We start from the raw sequence: 20,000 nt of genomic DNA, 5'->3' as shown, positions 1-20,000 counted from the left end.
AAGACGGCTGTTCACCACCATCTCAGATAATCCACAATCCAAAACAATGGTATTTTTTAATATCGTTAACCACACCCCCCTCCCCCAAACCCTCCATATAGAATATACAGATTATACATCTGTATCACTTGTCCACCGCATATGTGCTTTCCTCCCCACACCCGTTGTTTGTCCAAGTTTCCCTCTATCTTGTCCTCCAACTCCACTGTTGGTATCCCCCACCCCAATCTCTCTACTGTTTATTTTGTCCTGTTGCATCCTGATCATTTCACATTACTATCTCTTCCACAAGCCTTGACTCTATATGCAAAAAAACGACACTGTGGGATCTTTACCCTCCACCAACTAATGCCGGTGGATGAGATTCCCAGTTTAATTCCCATCTGAGGATGGTACACACATTGATTTCTCGGCCTGCCTGCCTGCGAGACACCAGAAGGACAGTTTGTAGCTACACCGAGATTCAAACCCGCTTGAAAGCTTGGAATCGAGTGTGTGTACCTTTAAGGCCATCCTTCCAGCCTTATCTTTACACCAAGTGACTTGCTAAATTGAAAGCTTTGTATGATTGTACATTCATTCAAAATGACACCTCCAACACCAACTTTGTCTCATTCTTCGTCATCGACAAACCTTCAAACAGTGGTTTGAGCTCCTTTTCCACCCACTGTCTCGATCACGAACGAAGCATTTTTATGAATTTTTTTTTTTTTGCTTTCTTTTAGGTTAAGCTGTTGTAGCATGTTCGTAAAGCACTTAGCATGTACAGTACATGCCTTGAATCTTACACTATCTTCCACACCATCTAATGCTTTGGTTTGGATCTATTCTTACGTGTCGATCATCGGCAACTTCAAGAAAACAAACAACTTATTTTGTGCACGCGTACAGTTCTGTCATATTTGGTTGTCCCATTACTTTCAGTTCACTTTTCACTAATTAACTGAAAACACATCTAACCAATTGGCCCGTTGTATCATCGACAGTTGCATTGATAAAATGTGTTGCAACGATTCCCATCTTGAAGAAACTTTCTCTGGACACACAGGATTTTGATTATTGCTTTCCTGTTTTCTATTTTACTTTTTATTTTCAAGATCCCAGAATATTTTCAAGATGAAGCTCACGAATCGCATTTTGTACTCAGCGGACCAATGATCAGCTGTATTGCTCTTCTGAATCTACCGGCTGGTTTTGACACAGTTTACAATGAAGTATTACTTGACTATCTTCAGTCCTTTATTTATTTATTTATTTTTATAAACTGGAGACTTGCTTTTAAATGGTTGAAATCTTATCATATAGAATCATACGGATTATATATCAACTACAAACATTACTTGCTGTTCCTCAGACCTACTTTGTCCAACTATCGTCATTCTCCAGGGTTCTGTTACTTGCCCAGCTTTTGTTTTCATCATAAATTTTTATCCACTTGGTACAAGTTTACAAAATTTCAATGTCTGCTTTCATTGCTACACTGATGGCATCAGATACTCCTCTCCATTGAACTTGAGGATGTGCTGCCTTCTATGGTCCACACTCTCACATCACCGCACTCTGATTGCTGCAGCTCGTGCGCACGCTTGCCTGCCTCTTCTCTCAAGCCCTTACAACATGTTCAAAGTAAAGCTGCTCGGCTCGTACATTGGAGCACGTCGCTCCAATCCTGAAAATGCTTCATTGGCTCCCAGAACGCAAATGGATCGATCTTGAAATGTTGTTGATAACCTTTTTAAAGCCAAAACACAAAAACAAAACCAGATCATTGGTTTCTTCTTGCATTTTGAACTGAATCACACCTTGATAGAGCGTTCTTCAGATGTAATCCCCAGATGTGAAACTCACCACCATTTACAACCTGCTCAACCTCAATTATGGTTTTTAAATCTCTCCTATTAATTTTTTTTTTCCAATCTTCATTATTTGCAAAGTGCTTTGAAATTCTGCTTCTAAATGAAAAAGGGCTTTGGCCAAGATTGATTGATCAAGCTGAAAGAACAACTTCTGCGAAGGTTTAAAACACTGCCAACCATGTTCTACCAAGGCCAAGAATGAATAGCATTCCTTGAGGGAGACTACTGATTATTAGTCTCTCTCATGCTGGATGATTTCCTCTGCCTCAGCGGCACAGCCATGCCCTCAGACAATGATGCTACCCCGCAGCCTTGCGCTGCATACAAAGGAAGAAGAAGTGTAAAAGCTTGTGTCAATAATGCTTATTAAGTTAATAATTATCTGTTATGGTGCAATGACTGTTGGATGTGCATATTTTGGCAGTTCTTTGCTATTTATCGCTAGAAACTGATTTTTTTTTTCCTTTCATGAACATGACGAGAGGAGGCCATAAGGCCCATCAAGCATGTGCAATGGTTGCCAACCTATGGTGATTTGTCCATGTTTATCCTGTTTAAATGTTGAGTGTAAAGCAAGGAAGCAGCACATTCCCTTTTTAAAGGCTAAGTATGACTCAACCGAAGTCAGGGTTCGAATTGCCAACCTCTCAGATTCATAGCGATGTTCTAACCATTACGCCACCGAGTCAAGTTGATGTATGACGTGCAGGAGAGGATAGCTGCTAATGTATGATGTGCCGTATCTTCAATGCTTTCTGCTGGTTAGGGCAGGAATGTGAAATTTGTTCATGATATCGGCGATAATTCACCAACTATATGAAATACACCGTGGGATCTTTTACATCCACCACCTAATGCTAGCAAATAGGTTCCCAGCTTAATATCCATCTGCGAGACGGCGCACACTGTGATACAACACACTTGTGAGCCACCATGAATCCAATAGTTTATTGTTCGTCTGATAATGTAACACAGGATAGACATTTCAAAGGCAAGTACAATACCTCTTCCAAACACTGTCACACCCCTCTCCCACCCTTTTTTGAATGCTTGTTGATCTGACTTTAAGCATTTGGTTTTGGTCTTAAAATGCATTTTTTAATCTTGTTTTCGTGTTGGACAACATTTCACAGGAACATATTATGACATCAGTCATTCTGCCAACCAAGTCGTGGCATGTTTTAATAAAACGATGGTTCACACAGGTGTATTTGTAACACCTTTGTTGGCAATCTAATGCACACCCAAAACATTCCTGATCTTGAGAAGTTTTCATTGACTTCATGTTAAAAAAAAGAGAATGAAAAGGAGATCTGGATTTATCCTGAAAATGGTCATAAATTGCATCCTTATGGCCTTGATAACTCACATACAAATGAAAATCAAAAGAAACCCCACTTTCGAGCTATGCATGCAGAGATTGCACTGAGGAGCTTGCCAAAACCTGGTTCATAAATATCAGCTTTAATATATTATGTTGCTTACAAAACTTTCTTCGTTTAACAATAGATGGATATATGAAAGCTTGGAAGTTGTCGCGATGGCTTTGTTGTGGCAGTTGGTTCATCATAGAAAATGTAGATACATGAAATGGCACATTTTCATGAAAGGAACATTATGGAACTTGGTAGGATAAGGCAATCCTGAGGTTTTAGATCCTCGTGGAGGATCTCCAAGTCTTACTCACGTTGTTGTTCTTGTGGACTTTTTTGTTTCACAGCCTACAGTTTTCATCGAAACTTCCTGAAACTTGGCATGTATATGTAAAAATACCCTGCGCAGACAGTAACCATCTCCGATTTTGAACATTCCTCTGAGAAAAAAAAGTTATGACATCAAAATATCTCCGCTAATGGAAATCGCCTAAAAAATTATCTCCGAAACTAGGCAAGCTTTTTGAATTCTGTTTGCGGGAATCGAACAGGGCGTTAGCAGAGATTAATTATCGCACATATGATACATCACTATGACGTCATATCAATTTTTATGACGTCATTCCTATTTATTGACATTTTTGTTTCACTACCCAGAGTTTTCATCGTATCTTCCTGAAACTTGCCATGTATATGCAGAAAGCCCACGCGCAGGCAGTAACCATCTCCGATTTTGGAAATTCTTTCTCGTTGTTTCACAACCTACAGTTTTCATCGGATCTTCGTGAAACTTGTTGTTTCACAGCCCACATTTTTCATCGAAACTTCCTGATACTTGGCATATATATGTAAAATTACCCTGCGTAGACAGTAACCATCTCCAATTTTGAAAATTACTCCTAGAAAAAAAGTTATGTCAAAATATCTCCGCTAATGGGAATCGCCTAAAACATTATCTCCAAAACTAGGCAAGCTTTTTCAATTCTGTTTGCGGGAATTGAACAGGACATTAGCAGAGATGAATTACCGCACATATGATGCATCACTATGACGTCATATCAATTTTTGTGACGTGATTCCTATTTTTTGACATTTTAATGACGTCATTCCTATTTTTGACATTTTTTGTTTCACAACCCAGAGTTTTCATCGGATCTTCGTGAAACTTGCCATGTATATGCAGAAAGCCCACGCGCAGGCAGTAACCATCTCCGATTTTGGAAATTCTTCCTATAAAAAAAGTTGACGTCATAATATCGCCGCTAATGGAAATCGCCTATCCCATTATCTCCGAAACTAGGCAAGCTGTTTGAATTTTGTTTGCGGGAATCAAGCCGGGCATTAGCACAGATAATTTATCGCAAACCTGATGCATCACAATGACGTCATATCCGTTTTATGACGTCATCATGAAGAGGATGAGGATCTTAGCTCATTTGAGCTTGTTGTTGTAAAAGCCAATACAGCCACAGTTGGGATACACCGTAAGACATGCATGAGATGGTATTCAGAATGTAAACAACTAATGATTCAAGGTTGGCATCATGCGGTTTGTCATGTCAGCACAAACTTAACCATGCCTGATGTGAGGCCAATTTATTTTATTTATTTTATTTTTCAATGTTGGCCTTATTGCTGCTTGACAGATGCTATTGGAAGTATCCTGTACAGACTGTAGATGATTTTGAACGCCCCGTGTGCATCTATGCATTTTCGTTTGTTTGACTGTTGAAATTTTCCAACTAAACAATGTAGCATGCATTCTGCTGCTCTTTTGCTCGATTTTGTTTCGAATGAGTGCCATTTTATTACCTCTGCCACCGAAGGTGAAGGAGGTGATGTTTTCACCCCTTTGTCTGTTTGTCTGTGTGCAGGATATCTAAAAAAAGTGGTGGACGGATCCAGATGAAATTTTGTGGACAGGTTGGGTCTGTGACAAGGACGAACTGATGAGATTTTGGTGAAGATCCGGATCCGGATCTGACTACTATAATTTTTTGAGTGATTCTTCACGATTGGGAGATCGGGCCAAAAACTAAGTGTGTGTATATATATATGTGTATATATATGTGTATATATATATATATATATATATATATATATATATATATATATATATATGTATATGTATGTATGTATATGTATGTATATATATGTATATATATATATGTATATATATATATATAAATATATATATATATATATATATATATATATATATATATATATATATATATATATATATATATATATATATATATATATATATATCACGATATCTCACAAAGTTGTGGATGGATTCGGATGAAAATTGGTGGACATGTTGGGTGTGTCGTAGGAAGAATTGTTTCAATTTTGGTGAAGATTTGAATCCGGATCTGGATATGAGAATTATTTAATTTTCAAAGTGATTCTTTACCATTGAGAGATTGGGCCAAAAACGATGTAGTAATGTATAGCATGATATTTCAAAAAAATGTATTGGGCCAGATATGTTCTCATGGATCAGCCATTGTGTGGCGGAGGTATGCGCTCTATCAAGTGTCCTTCGAGTTGCAGACTGTGATGTCCTGTCACTTGGGTATATAACTTGTACAGTCATACCCTGATTCACATCTCCCCCTTTTTACATCAACATTATTAATACCACGACCTGATTTGCGTCGCCTTAACTCACACTTGAGTCGTTTTTAAAAGTCGAACGTTTTCAGAACTTACAAGATTGATGAAGACACCAGCATATACTGCACAACGCTAAAGTACCAAATCAGGAGATCGAAAAATCGCTGAAGGATCGACTCTACGTTGCTTTGTACACAAATCGATGCACTGCACAGTAGATTGGCTCTGACGCATTGTGAAAATGGTACCTCGTGAGCCTGGTGTTGGCTCAGTGGTTTGGGTTGTGTCTTGGGATCCTAGGGTCCTGAGTTCAAGCCCTGTTGGCCGCTGAATTAATATACCAGGGGGTTGACTTCGCCTGCCATCCTTCCGAGGTTGGCAAAATGAGTACCAGTTCCAGTGTGTGTACTGGTAGAGGGGCACTGCATCAGCGACACAGTCGCGCTTCAAGAAATGATAGCTGCCATACGACCACCACCAGTGGTACCTTCGAAGTGAAATTGGTTGTTACTCGTCGAATGACTGCTGGTTAACGGGCCGTTGATGTTGCCGGGTCATTAGGTTTGCCTCGGACTACGGTGCGTACCATCTTATGAAAATGCCGACGTCCATTGAAGAAGGCGAGAAAGAAGAATATACCGCGATGTTTGACCACTTCCGGAAGATGTAGTTTGATTTAAACATGCATGGTAATTGTTCGATTTATCTTCATTTATTTATTTCTGTGTGTATTTGTACTTGGATATGTGTCGTCGATCAAAAAAATCGGGTAACATCGTGGGTAAAAAGCAAAATTATAATGTGTGAAGTGGAGACGTTCGAAACGCATCCCCCGCTCATTTCATTAACTCTTATGTAAACCCGGGTTTGACAGTACTTGTAATGCTTTTATATTTTTCTTTAATTTATTTTTGTTGAGGTCATATTTGGTTTTTCTGTCCTCACGTTCCCATATTTAGTGTCACTTTTGTTCTTCTCTCTCTTTCCTCCTCCAGGAAGCAGACAGTGCGGAGGATGACAGACGATCACAGCACAGGAGGTAAGCTATGATTTCAGATTATCATGTTGTGGTTTTTACCCCTCAGCCCGAATTGGCTAAGGGGTATTGTCGTCATAGGCGTTGTCTGGGCGTCCGGACGGCTGTCAACTTTTGGTTTCCGTCAATTTCGAGGAGAACGCCTTGTCCGATTAAATCCATTTTTGCAGTGTGTGTTGGGGCTGGGTAGAGGAAGGTTCCTTTCGATAATCAGTGCGATGCGATATCCAATATGGCGACTAGGGCAGCCATCTTGAATTTGGTTTCCGGACAATAACTTGAGAACGGCTTGACAGATTGATTTTATTTTCATGGGGGTGGTTAGAGGAAGGTTCCTTTTGATATACGGCACAATGCGATATCCAATATGGCGGCTGGAGCAGCCATCTTGAATTTGGTGGGCGTCCGGGCGTCTGTCATCTTTTGGTTTCCGTCAATTTCGAGGAGAACGCCTTGTCCGATTAAATCCATTTTTGCAGTGTGTGTTGGGGCTGGGTAGAGGAAGGTTCCTTTCGATAATCAGTGCGATGCGATATCCAATATGGCGACTAGGGCAGCCATCTTGAATTTGGTTTCCGGACAATAACTTGAGAACGGCTTGACAGATTGATTTTATTTTCACGGGGGTGGTTAGAGGAAGGTTCCTTTTGATATACGGCACAATGCGATATCCAATATGGCGGCTGGAGCAGCCATCTTGAATTTGGTGGGCGTCCGGGCGTCTGTCATCTTTTGGTTTCCGTCAATTTCGAGGAGAACGCCTTGTCCGATTAAATCCATTTTTGCAGTGTGTGTTGGGGCTGGGTAGAGGAAGGTTCCTTTCGATAATCAGTGCGATGCGATATCCAATATGGCGACTAGGGCAGCCATCTTGAATTTGGTTTCCGGACAATAACTTGAGAACGGCTTGACAGATTGATTTTATTTTCATGGGGGTGGTTAGAGGAAGGTTCCTTTTGGTATACGGCACAATGCGATATCCAATATGGCGGCTGGAGCAGCCATCTTGAATTTGGTGGGCGTCCGGGCGTCTGTCATCTTTTGGTTTCCGTCAATTTCGAGGAGAACGCCTTGTCCGATTAAATCCATTTTTGCAGTGTGTGTTGGGGCTGGGTAGAGGAAGGTTCCTTTCGATAATCAGTGCGATGCGATATCCAATATGGCGACTAGGGCAGCCATCTTGAATTTGGTTTCCGGACAATAACTTGAGAACGGCTTGACAGATTGATTTTATTTTCATGGGGGTGGTTAGAGGAAGGTTCGTTTTGATATACGGCACAATGCGATATCCAATATGGCGGCTGGAGCAGCCATCTTGAATTTGGTGGGCGTCCGGGCGTCTGTCATCTTTTGGTTTCCGTCAATTTCGAGGAGAACGCCTTGTCCGATTAAATCCATTTTTGCAGTGTGTTGGGGCTGGGTAGAGGAAGGTTCCTTTCGATAATCAGTGCGATGCGATATCCAATATGGTGGCTAGGGCAGCCATCTTGAATTTGGTTTCCAGACAATAACTTGAGAACGGCTTGACAGATTGATTTTATTTTCATGGGGGTATAATGGGGGTGGTTAGAGGAAGGTTCCTTTTGATATACGGCACAATGCGATATCTAATATGGCGGCTGGAGCAGCCATCTTGAATTTGGTGGGTGTCCAGGCGTCTGTCATCTTTTGGTTTCCGTCAATTTCGAGGAGAACGCCTTGTCCGATTAAATCCATTTTTGCAGGGTATGTTGGGGTTGAGTAGAGGAAGGTTCCTTTCGAAAATGGGCGCGCTGCAATTTTCAATGTGGCCTCCATGACAGCCATCTTAAAATTGGTTTCCATCGATTTCGAGAACGCCTTGTCCGATTAAATCCATTTTTGCAGTGTGTGTTGGGGCTGGGTAGAGGAAGGTTCCTTTCGATAATCAGTGCGATGCGATATCCAATATGGCGGCTGGGGCAGCCATCTTGAATTTGGTTTCCGGTCAATAACTTGAGAACGGCTTGACTTGTTGATTTCATTTTTGTGTGATATAATGGGGGTGTTTAGAGGAAGGTTCCTTTCGATATTCAGCGCAATCCGATATCCAATATTGCGGCTAGAGCATCCATCTTGAATTTGGTTTCCGGACAATAACTTGAGAACGGTTTCACACATTGATTTTATTCTGGCGAAGTATAATGGGGTTGAGTAGAGGAAGGTTCCTTTCCAAAATGGGCATGCTGCGATTTTCACTCTGGCCGCCATGGCAGCCATCTTGAAATTGGTTTCTGTCATTTTCAAGGAGAACGCCTTGTCCGATTAAATCCATTTTAGCTGGGTGTGTTGGGGTTGAGTAGAGGAAGGTGCCTTTCGAAAATGGGCGTGCTGCGATTTTTCAATATGGCCACCATCTTGAAATTGGTTTCCGTCAAGGGGCTGAGGGGTTACGCCCGCTTTGCTGTGCTATTTTTACTCTTCTGTAAGGCTTTTGTTCATACTTTGTTGCCTTTTCTGATGCTATCATGGTAGAGCTTCCGATTTGTTCTCATTTGTTGCAAGTGCAAGTAGAATCCTGGTTTATAAAGAACAAGAACCAGCGGATCCGTCAAGTCGATGTGTTTCAATAATTCCCACACCATCATGCCAGTGCACAAAATTAAATAATCCTGATCTCAAAGTGGTGCACCCCATTAATTTGGTCCATCACCGTTTGGCTATCCAACAATCCATGTGTACGATCCCCACATGTACGGCATCGTATAGCTAAAATTTGCGCACCCCATACACGCTACCAATTACAAATGTTGCCATTGATTGAGGTCGAGCTTTGCTTTGTACAATGAGCAATGATCTCAATGAGCATTATCGCAGAGCAAGCTTGGCAGTTCGAAGTCGCTGGCAGCAATGCCAAACGTCCTCGCTCTTTCACCCATAAAACGATTGATTCAGTTAGCGTACACTGCACAAACAATTAGTAGAGGATAAATGTGCCATCGCACCTCTGAGATCAGATGGTGTCGGCACGACGTGGCTTATCACATTGTATTAATGTGGCTTATCACATTGTATTAAATGTCGGCAGAACTATTATGGTTCACAACTGCAACATGTGATGTGATGTGATGTGATGTGCAGGAGCACCGTAATGTTGTTGCGGTGATTCTGGAGTACCTTTACTTGTTTCTGTGAAATGGTGTGTTCTAATTGGTGCTGTTACTTCCCCTTAAAAATATACCGTCGTGAGTTCTGAGATGAGATCTCACAAGAAATCATCGGAGATTATTATAGCCATACTTTCAGAGAGATGTTTGTCTCTTTCTCTCTTTCTCTCTTTCTCTCTTTCTCTCTTTCTCTCTTTCTCTCTTTCTCTCTTTCTCTCTTTCTCTCTTTCTCTCGCTTGCTTTGACAACTGGTTAAGTTCGAAACATCAGCACCTTGTTTTTATCTATGACTGATCAACCACATTCATGTTTTGTTTTTTTTTATCATCTTTTGCCACCTCTGCGAACTGCTCATTTGTGCTTGAAATAGCGAGAACATTTTGTCTTCGTCTGTCTGTCTGTCTTTCTCTGTGCGTCGCCATTTTTCTCAGAGATGGCTAAACAGATATTCAAACTTTCAGAGGATCATCAGTGAGTTCCAGGGAGTGTTTTAGACAAAAAAAAATTGAAAACAAAATTTCAAAAGTTGATGATTTATTTATTTGTTTTAATTGCTTTCTCGTGTCTTCGTCTTTGTAGCGACCTGAAAGGTAATATTAAACGGTACCTGACCAAATTCCTAAGTGTGTGCATGGAGGTGTTTTCGGCCCCCACAAAAAAACACAAACAAAAAATAGAAAAACAAACAAAATTTGATTTCTTCAAAATGCCAACAGGGTCTGAACAGCAGCGGGCAACGCCGGGTACCCGTGCTTGTAGGTCATAAAGTGCAGTGAGGGGTATGGGTTGGCAAGGTTGCATTCAAGAAGCAAAATGTTTGCAAACACGCAAAATGGTGTTATAAATTACAGCATTTATTTTGTTAACGGTCTGTAAACATTTTTCTTCTTTAAGATAAGGTGTGGTGATGTCGACCGAAGTCTCATGCGACCCAAAGGCTCATCTTTCACTGGCCTCTCCCATTTGGGTAGGGAGGGTGCGCAACTGCTATACCCAAGATCGACCGTTGTTGATCTCTTACCCACAATAAGCTGCTCCTCATTTTGCCGACCTCCAAAGAAATGACAGGCCGAGTCGACCCATCTGGTGTTATTTTGGCACGGCTGGGGTTTTCAACTCGGGATCCCAATGTGTGAAGCCAACCGGATGATCATCATCTTCTCCATGCATTGCTCACACTGACCTGCCAGTGGTGATGAAATGCATTTTCATCTGGGCCTGAAACTTCATAAATGGCGAAAATTTAATCGGTCTCACATCTGTCTGGGCTTACAACAGGCTAATGTTACGTGATGTGGTTTTGGTGTTGTGAGGGTGTGTACACCGTCTTCTGCGGTGAGGATGTCGGTCTGTGTGTAATGCTGAGGTGTGCTATCACCTCTTGCTGTAATTTGATATTCACATACACACCACAGTTAGCAGTCTGTTAATGGTGTTCCGCACAATGTTCTTCGTTGTTTGAAACAAGTTTTGTGTTGATCTCAATGTGGGCACGTGTAGTTTATGAAGTTGCTGTGTCGGGTTCATGGCGATCTGTGGTGTACCTTTCATTACCTCCGTCACCGAGGGTGGACGATGGATGTTATGTTTTCGCCCCGGTCTGTCTTTCTGTCTGTATGTTTTTCCATTTGTCTGCAAGATATCTTAAAAAGTTATGGATGGATTAGAAGGAAATTTGGTGGAGGTTAGGTGTCTGATTAGGACGAATTGATTAGATTTTGGTGAAGATCCATTTCCTAAAATTTGAAGTGATTCTTCATGAGAGATAGAGACACACAGAGCATGATCATCTCAGAAAGTTATGGATGGGTTAGAAGGAAATTTGATTGACAGGATGGGTATGTGACCAGGACAAATTGATTAGATTTCTGGTTCAAGTTCATATACAGATCAGGCCTATCGGTGGGATACAAAACGTAAGCTGTTAAGCCGAGAGGTAGTATCTGCTTTCCCGAGTCCCGTTCTAGGTGTACATTTGATTTTATTCCATCATTGTAAAGCAGTTCTCTGCATATTCACGTGGGTGGAATTCTGAGCGCAGAAGGGCGGCTTGGAGAGGTCATCTTTTTATTATGCACATTCTTTATGTTTTCTTTCAAAGAATCTTGATATAACCTCTTTGTACTATAACGAGCTGTCCACAGAATGAATTTGTTTGCCTGGTCAGTTTTCACGTCATCAATGGTTTTGAAACCTTTGTATTTCACCTACTTCTTGCCACGAGGTGGCAGTGTTGCACGTTCCTCATAATTACTTTGAAGGCATTTACAGCCGCGATTGTCTTTGCTTTTCGTAAATGTTGCTCTCGCAGCTTATATTTATCTCTTCATTGAACTTTTAAGTGTGCACTGGCTCAAATCTGAAACGAATCAGGCCTAATCCATCAAAATTGCTTGTCCTTTTGGATTACCTCCCATGCTTGTGGGACGACTCGACCTCAAAACCCACTCTGTTTGTCAATGACAGAAATGTCACCTTTCATGCTCCAGTTTATTTCTAAATAAAGACCTCTTGGTTCATAAATGCTTTCATACCAAGGGTGAGAAATCCACGATTTCAGAATGAAACGTGCGTTAATGAGCAAACCGATTTAAAATGGCATCGGTGTTTAAATCCATCCCGTGGTTTAACCGTAACTCGTGGAAGGTCGTCGCCAACGGGCTGTTTGTTGCCCGACATTTGTCGCATTACAGTGGGGCATTCAGCAATTTGACGCGACATTTGAAAGGGTTCATTATTTGCCGCTCCCGCTGACGTTGTAAACCACTTCCGCCCCGTCTTTTTCCCTTTGGCATGTTTTGCGTTGTGGTTGGAAATATCCATCGTCACACAGCACCACTCCCTGTATTTGCACGCTTTCCTTTGCCGTCTTCGCTGAGCAAACGTGTCATTTTACGGTCCCTGAAACGGCGTCTATCTGGAACGTGTACGGATTCCAATATACTGTTTTGCAACAAAAGCTTCACAGGATGTCTCACTCTTGGCGTCGTTTAATAAAGCCTTTATGGGTATGTCTTTATTATGTATGCACGGGTCGTGGTGGGGAAGATTAAGTGTAACTTGGAAGGAAATGCAAGTGAAAGGGTGAAAAATTGAAAAAAAAAATGGTGGTGGAGTGCAGGCGGAGTAGGGAGAAGAGAGGAGGTTTAGAGGAGATGGGAGAGAAGGGAAAGGAAATGAGGGACATTATTTGTGGCATTCAAATTGGAGGGGGAAGTGGGTGTTAAATTTCAGCCATTTTTTTACCTCCACCACCGAAGGTGAAGGAGGTTATGTTTTCACCCCCATTCTTTCTGTTTGTTTGTGTGCAGGATATCGCAAAAAGTTGTGGACGGATCAGGATTAAATTTTCTGGACAGGTTAGGTGTGTGACGAGGACGAACTGCTTCGATTTTGGTGAAGATCCGGATCTGGATCCGACTCCTAGAATTTATTTTAAAGTGATTCTTCACCATTGAGAAGATTGGGCCAAAAATGATATATAGCACGATATCCTAAAAAGTTGTGAACGGATTCGGATGAAACTTGGTGGACAAGTTGGGTGTGTGACAAGGAAGAATTGATTCAATTTAGGTGAAGATCTGGACGCGAATTATTTAATTTTTTAAGTGATTCTTCACCATTGAGAGATAGGGCCAAAAACAATACAGTACTGTACAGCATGATATTTCAAAAATATATTGGGCCCGATATGTTCTCTTGGATCAGACATTGCGGGGCAGACGTATGCGCTCTACCTCGTGCCCTTCTAGTTATATATGTAATGGATAGATTCTGTTTTAAAAATAAATATATAAATCTTACTCACGCTGTTCTTTGGAAGATGGTTGCTACGAAAGACGTCTTGCTTGGCCAATCTTAACTTCATGAAATGGTCTGATCCTCATTGGTCACACAATAAACTATTTACTTACTTATCCATCAAGCAGCGTTTGGTGCAAGATTTCATCGCGCATGATCCACAGAAACAGAAATCCACCTTCGGTGGAGGTTCACCATATATTTACCTCCCCCACCGAAGGTGGACGGAGGTGATGTTTTCACCCCTGTGTGTTTGTCTGTGAGCAGGATATCTCAAAAAAGTTGTGGACGGATTCGGATGAAAATGGGTGGATGGGGTGGGTGTGTGACCAGGAAGAATTGATTTGATTCGGTGAAGATCCGGATCTGTTAACGTTTTATGTGATTCTTCACCATCAAGAGATAGAGTCAAAGGCAATATCCTGTATAGCACAATATCTCAAAACATTGTAGATGGATTATGACAAAACTTGATGGCTAAGTTAGGGTTAGGTGACGAGAACAAGCCGAATAGATTCTGGTTAAGGTCCGGATGAAAAATGGCCAAATCAGTGGATACGTTAGGTTGATCATTCGGCTGAGCGGAGGTATGCGTTCCACTGATTACCATTGTCGTTCTAACTGTATAACACATGGAGAGAGCTCAAAAGAGCAGAAACTGAGAAGAGCAGCACTGCAGAATGCAACTAGGCATTTCTTCACGACCACCTTGATTTGTAGGGGGCAAGTAAATGGTGTGGTTGCGATTTTTACATGAAACGGGATGTATTTTGTGCTTCCCGTGACAATACCCCCCTCCCCCCCCTGCCGACCAACAAAAACAAAAAACTTTGGAGGAATGGCTAAGTTGTTTTGGAAGAGAAGGAACTTGGTATTGATTATAATGAACATTTGGTTATTATAAAGAAGAAGAAATGGTGTTATTGCGATGTTTCGTGAAATTTAACATTGTTGCAAGCAAGGGATCTTTTCACTATCTTGAGACCCTCTGGTGTCGACGCTCACCAGAAACAATTTTGCCGGGTTCAGCAAGAGCTTGTCCGCTGTTGGATTTGCCCCTGGAATTTGCCAATAGTTTGTGTGACCAGCATGAACGTAAAAGGGCAAATTTTGAGAGCCATGACGGTTGTACCAAAATATAAACGTTCTTTTTTTTAGAAACTTGGACAAGTAGCATACGAAACGTTTTCAAATCCTGAAAATGCAGGGGCGAGGTGGGGGGGGGGAAGTCACCCTGTGATTAATGATTCCAAAATCCTGCTAAGTAATGTGGAAGCAATACACCATTGAGGCTTCTCAAATTTTATAAAGTACAGTATAGCAAATGCAATAAAAGTAACAAATCACTTGATGTGCAGCAAAACAAATTTTGTAATCAGTATAATCCATCCATCCATTGGGACCAAACTCTGTGTCGAGCATTGGTGCTGCCTTAGCAGTCTCCTTGGATATTGGGTATAATCTTGGATGGGTCGCCACTCCAACACAGGATACCAGCAAGCTGGTACTCATTTGCCGACCTCGGAATGATGACAAGCAGAGTCAACCCCACCTGGTATTTATTCAACAGCCAAGTGGGATTTGAATACAGGATCCTAGGACCCCAAGCCCACCACCCTAACCATTAAGCCAACACCAAACATCACTATAATGGTACTCCAATTTCTCTGCAGCCAGACACAATTTTGAAGAGGTAGTGCACTTACCTTAGAGCCAACAATCTCGACTATAAAAACTCTCCGATCTGTGCTTCATCGGCTGGGTGTTGTGTTGGGCATGCCATCCTTCAGACGGACGTTCAACTGAGCAATCCCCTCCGTTAGCATTAGTCATTTGACGCTGAAGATCCCACAGCAGCTTTCGACAAATAGTAGGTGTACATTATTGCCAGCACCCTGAGAAAATTCCAAACTCTTGCCCAAACTTATAGGGGGCCGTGCATCTGCATTACAACCGTGTCTCCCCCAGAATTGTTGCAACTCCTATTTATGTGTGGCATGCACTAAAATTCACGAGTTTGAGTGTTCGAACCTAAACCTTCCAACTCGTCTTGTGAAACTACTTTGTTTTGATTGAGTTGTGTGTACTCCTGTGTGCTCTAGTTTTGTCAGTCATTTATTACACGTGTAATTTAAAATGGTGATGTGTAGCATTGGTTTTTGAGAAAATCTTACAATCGGAGAAGTTCCTGGAGCAACAGATTGCATCATCAGCGGTTAAGGAAATTTATTTCTGTGAGAAAAATGTAAACGGATTCTGTATTGATAATGTATGCTTCTGCTTTAATCCGCTGCATTTTTCATCCTTCATCCACTCGTTTGATCTCTCGTCCAAATGATTATAACAAGTGAGTCGATCTCGTGACCTTTGTTCACCATGTGTATCAAATATTCACATTGTTGTCCAAATTTAAGAGTAAGTTTGTTTGTTACTTGCGGAATTGGAAGATTCGTAAGTATATTGGTTGGTCGAGTTTGTTATCGCTCTGTCTGTTTGTCAATCGCCTATAGGTCGCAATTCTGCACCGATCTTCACGAAACTCAACCACGAGGTAGAGCCAGTCAAAAGCTACAAGCCCATTGTTTTTGGGGTCAAAAGGTCCAAAGGTCATGGTCACATAAAATCATCAATTTTCACATGATTGACTTGAAATTTGAAAATATTGGGTCGGTCACTGGATTGCTTCACCAATCAAAAGCCTGAAGCCTATCGTTTTTTCATGTCAAAGGTCAAGGATTTTGCGAGTATCGTGTTATATACATCTTGTTTGTTATGCCTGGTGTTGGCTTAATGGTTCGGGTGGTGGGCTTTGGATCAAAGGGTCCTGAGTTCAAATCCCTCTCAGCTGTTGAATTAATAGAAGGTGGGGTGAACTTCGGACTTCCGGTTCCGGGTTTGGAGCAACTAGAGGTCTCCTTCGGGGCTCTCTGCTGACGTTCTCAAAGTTAAGTTTCCGGTCGTTATTTGTCCCATTTTAACTGTTTAATTTTCTCACCTACATGTTACTGTGTTCCTAGTTCGGTTTTGTTTCAAAAATCGTGCTATTTTGTGAGTATTTTTGTCGACGTTCTTACCGGGTGTTTGAGGCCTAGGCCTTGGCCGAGGCTTGAGGCTTACCGGTTCCACTCGTTGTTCGATCGTTTTTTTTGTTTGTTTGTTTTTTTGTTTTTTTCTCCCCATTACCTTCAATTTCTATCCTCCCCATTACCCTCAATTTTCATCCTCCCCACTTTCCTAACATCCCCCATTCTCCCAACTAATCTTTCTTATCTCAAAAAAAAAAAAAATACCCAACAACAACACGCGAACCTTCTCCCGATTCTGCTTCTTCTTCTTCCTCTTATCTTCCTCCTCATCTTCTTCCTCGATTTTTTTTTTCTACACTTCCATGACCTAATCTGTTGAACTCTCTCAAACATTAATATTAACAACAAAAACTATCTTATAATGCTTCATCTTCTTCTCTCACACATGTGGTACTCTTTACTGTTTCATAATGCACTACTCTTCTGCTATTTTAACAGACTGCTCTCATTTCGAGCTCTCCTTCATTCCTTGCCTAAAAAATCCAACGATTACAGCGCTTCTTCTCTCCATTCTCTGAATTCACCTTCATTGCATCCATCAAGAATTGTGTTAAATCGCATCTCTGACCTAAAACTTTTAAAAACCACAGTTTGCCATGGATGCTCGCTTTCCATCAACCATTCTTTTTTTCCAACTTCAGTGCCAACTCACCCCCATCACCCCTCACTCTCACTCTCAAAGCAACCATCCCACTCTTCTCCCTCCAAGCCTCCCTCTCACCTCTTTCAAAAATTCCCCCCTCACCCTTCTGCCAGCTTTCATCCCCCTCACTCATCCTTCTCAAAGTTCCCCCCCCCTCTCATCCACCAAGCTGCCTCCCTCCACTGCCCTCTCACCTCCATCTCTTCACTCCACCTCCTCAAATCCTCCACTGCCCTCTTCCTTGTCTCTCGTCCCCCCTCTCCCCCAGCACCACAGAGCCTTTTCTCCTCCTCATTCGGCCCCCTCGCCTAGCTATTCTGCAATACCCCCCACTCTTTCAACAAGGGTCCTTACCTCCCCCCCCTCGTCCCTTGTCCTACCCTCCCCCTCCCCCTCCACCCCCTGCACCCAAAGCCTCCTCCCCTGCCTCTTCATTAAAAGTGTGGACCTCAAATATCCGGGGCCTTCGCTCAAACCTTTCAGATCTTTCCATACAGGTTGCCACTGACAAACCAGACATTATCTGCCTAACAGAAACTTTCCTCTCCCAAGACGTGTCTGACTCCCAAGTATCTCTCCCTGGTTACTCCCTCCTCTGGTATGACAGACCTGAGCCTCGTCCTGGTGGAGGTGTTGCTCTCTTCATCAAAGACTCTATTCCTCACTCTCCATGCACTGTTTTCACTCCCCCACACCCCTAGGAATACCTCTGGCTTCGGCTTCCCTCCACTCCCACCTCATGTTTATATGTGTACTGTACCGTCCACCGAACAGTGATGACTCCATCTACACCTCACTATCCGAAAACATGGACCATCTTCTATCTTCTCATCCAAACTCTCTCTTCCTCTTATGTGATGACTTCAATTGTCATCATGCCAGTTGGCTAGGTGTGGGTACCTCTCTCACCTGCCATGGCACCTCAGAAAAAGCTTTCTGCGACTCATTGGGACTGACTCAATCGGTCAACTTCCCGACCCGGATCTCAACCAATGGTACTCCATCTCTTCTGGATCTGATTTTGACAAATTTCCCTGACAATATCTGCTGCTCTTCCTTCGCTCCAATCGGTTCTTCTGACCACGACCTTGTCAAAGTGGACATCTCTCTGGCTGTTATCAGAGAACCACCTCACCGCCGTCGAGTATGGCATTTCACTCAAGCCGACTGGCAGGGTCTCCTAGCAGCCATCAAACTTACAGATTGGTCTCCTATCACTACTTTCTCAAACATCAACTCATCCTGGGAATTCTTTCAAAGAAACTTGCTCTCCCTCATGCACAGATTTATCCCCTCTCGTGTTCAGTTGTCCTACCCTTCCTCCGCCCTTGGTTCACTGAAGCTTGTGGCGAGGCAGTTGTCCTGAAACAACTTGCCTTTGCCTCATGGAAAGCAAACCCAACTGAGGGCAATCTCAGTTCCTTCCACAAAGCTCGGAACAAGTGTGTATCCACCCTCAGGAGAGCCAGAAAACAACATCTTTCTCATCTCAAGTCTGAACTCTCAAACCTCTCTCCCTCCTCAAAATCCTGGTGGCGTTTAATCAAATTTGTTTCTGGTGTATGTTCCCCCTCCATCCCCTCCCTGACCTCAAATGGCCGCACTGCTGATATCGCACGTGATAAAGCTGAATGTCTAAACTCGGTGTTTGCAGCTAATTCTTGTGTCCTAAACCCATCACTTTCTCTACCCACTTTACCCAGTCGCACCCAACTGTCCCTGGACTCTGTGTCCTTTTCTCCTGACAAGGTGGAGAACTTGCTTTCAAACCTCGAGTCAGATTCTGCAACCGGTCCAGACGGCATCAGCCCACGTGTCCTCAAAGCCTGCTCTTCTGCTCTTGCTCACCCTCTCTCTGTTCTATTCACCCTCTCATTTGCCCAAGGTCATCTGCCATCTGCTTGGAAATCTGCTAACATCACTGCCCTGCATAAAAAAGGTGCAAAAACAGATCCCTGTAACGACAGACCAATCAGCCTTCTCCCAATCATTAGCAAGGTTATGGAATCCATCATCGCTTCAGCCATGAAATCCTTCCTCTTCTCCAATGGGTTGATTTCCGATCATCAATTTGGTTTCAGACCAGGTCACTCTACCCTGGATATGCTGCTTCTGCTCTCCTATCAATGGATGGAGGTCCTCAATGCCAGTCAGGAAATCTGAGCCGTATCCCTGGACATATCACGTGCTTTTGACACAGTCTGGCACCCTGCACTATTCACCAAACTCTCTTCCCATGGTATTCAAGGCCATCTCCACTCATGGCTCGCAGACTTCCTCTCGTCACAGTCAACGTGTGGCCCTAAATGGAGTTCTTTCATCCCCTCTTCCTGTGCAGGCTGGAGTTCCTCAAGGTAGCGTTCTGGGCCCTGTTCTTTTTCTGGTTTTCATCAATGATCTCTCCGACTCTCTGGAAAATCCTCTATTTCTCTTTGCCGACGACTCCACCCTCTGCCGT

At 42.5% G+C, this 20,000-nt stretch overlaps 1 protein-coding gene across 3 annotated transcripts in view; it reads left to right on the top strand.

Moving 5' to 3' along the window:
* Nucleotides 1-20,000, top strand: part of LOC147011019 (uncharacterized) — a 192,033-nt gene that overhangs the window by 10,286 nt on the left and 161,747 nt on the right. For all 3 annotated transcript variants that reach the window (XM_085859131.1, XM_085859129.1, XM_085859128.1), the window contains exon 2: nt 6,847-6,890. In XM_085859131.1, the coding sequence (XP_085715257.1) occupies nt 6,866-6,890 (25 nt within the window). In that variant the 5' untranslated portion in view covers nt 6,847-6,865. The remainder of the gene's footprint in view (nt 1-6,846; nt 6,891-20,000) is intronic.

Source organism: Eptatretus burgeri, chromosome 16, assembly GCF_056783735.1.
Source record: "Eptatretus burgeri isolate ZD-2024b chromosome 16, Ebu_testis_v1, whole genome shotgun sequence".
In the NCBI taxonomy this organism is placed as follows: Eukaryota; Metazoa; Chordata; class Myxini; order Myxiniformes; family Myxinidae; genus Eptatretus; species Eptatretus burgeri.
This window is presented reverse-complemented; position numbering and strand designations above follow the sequence as displayed.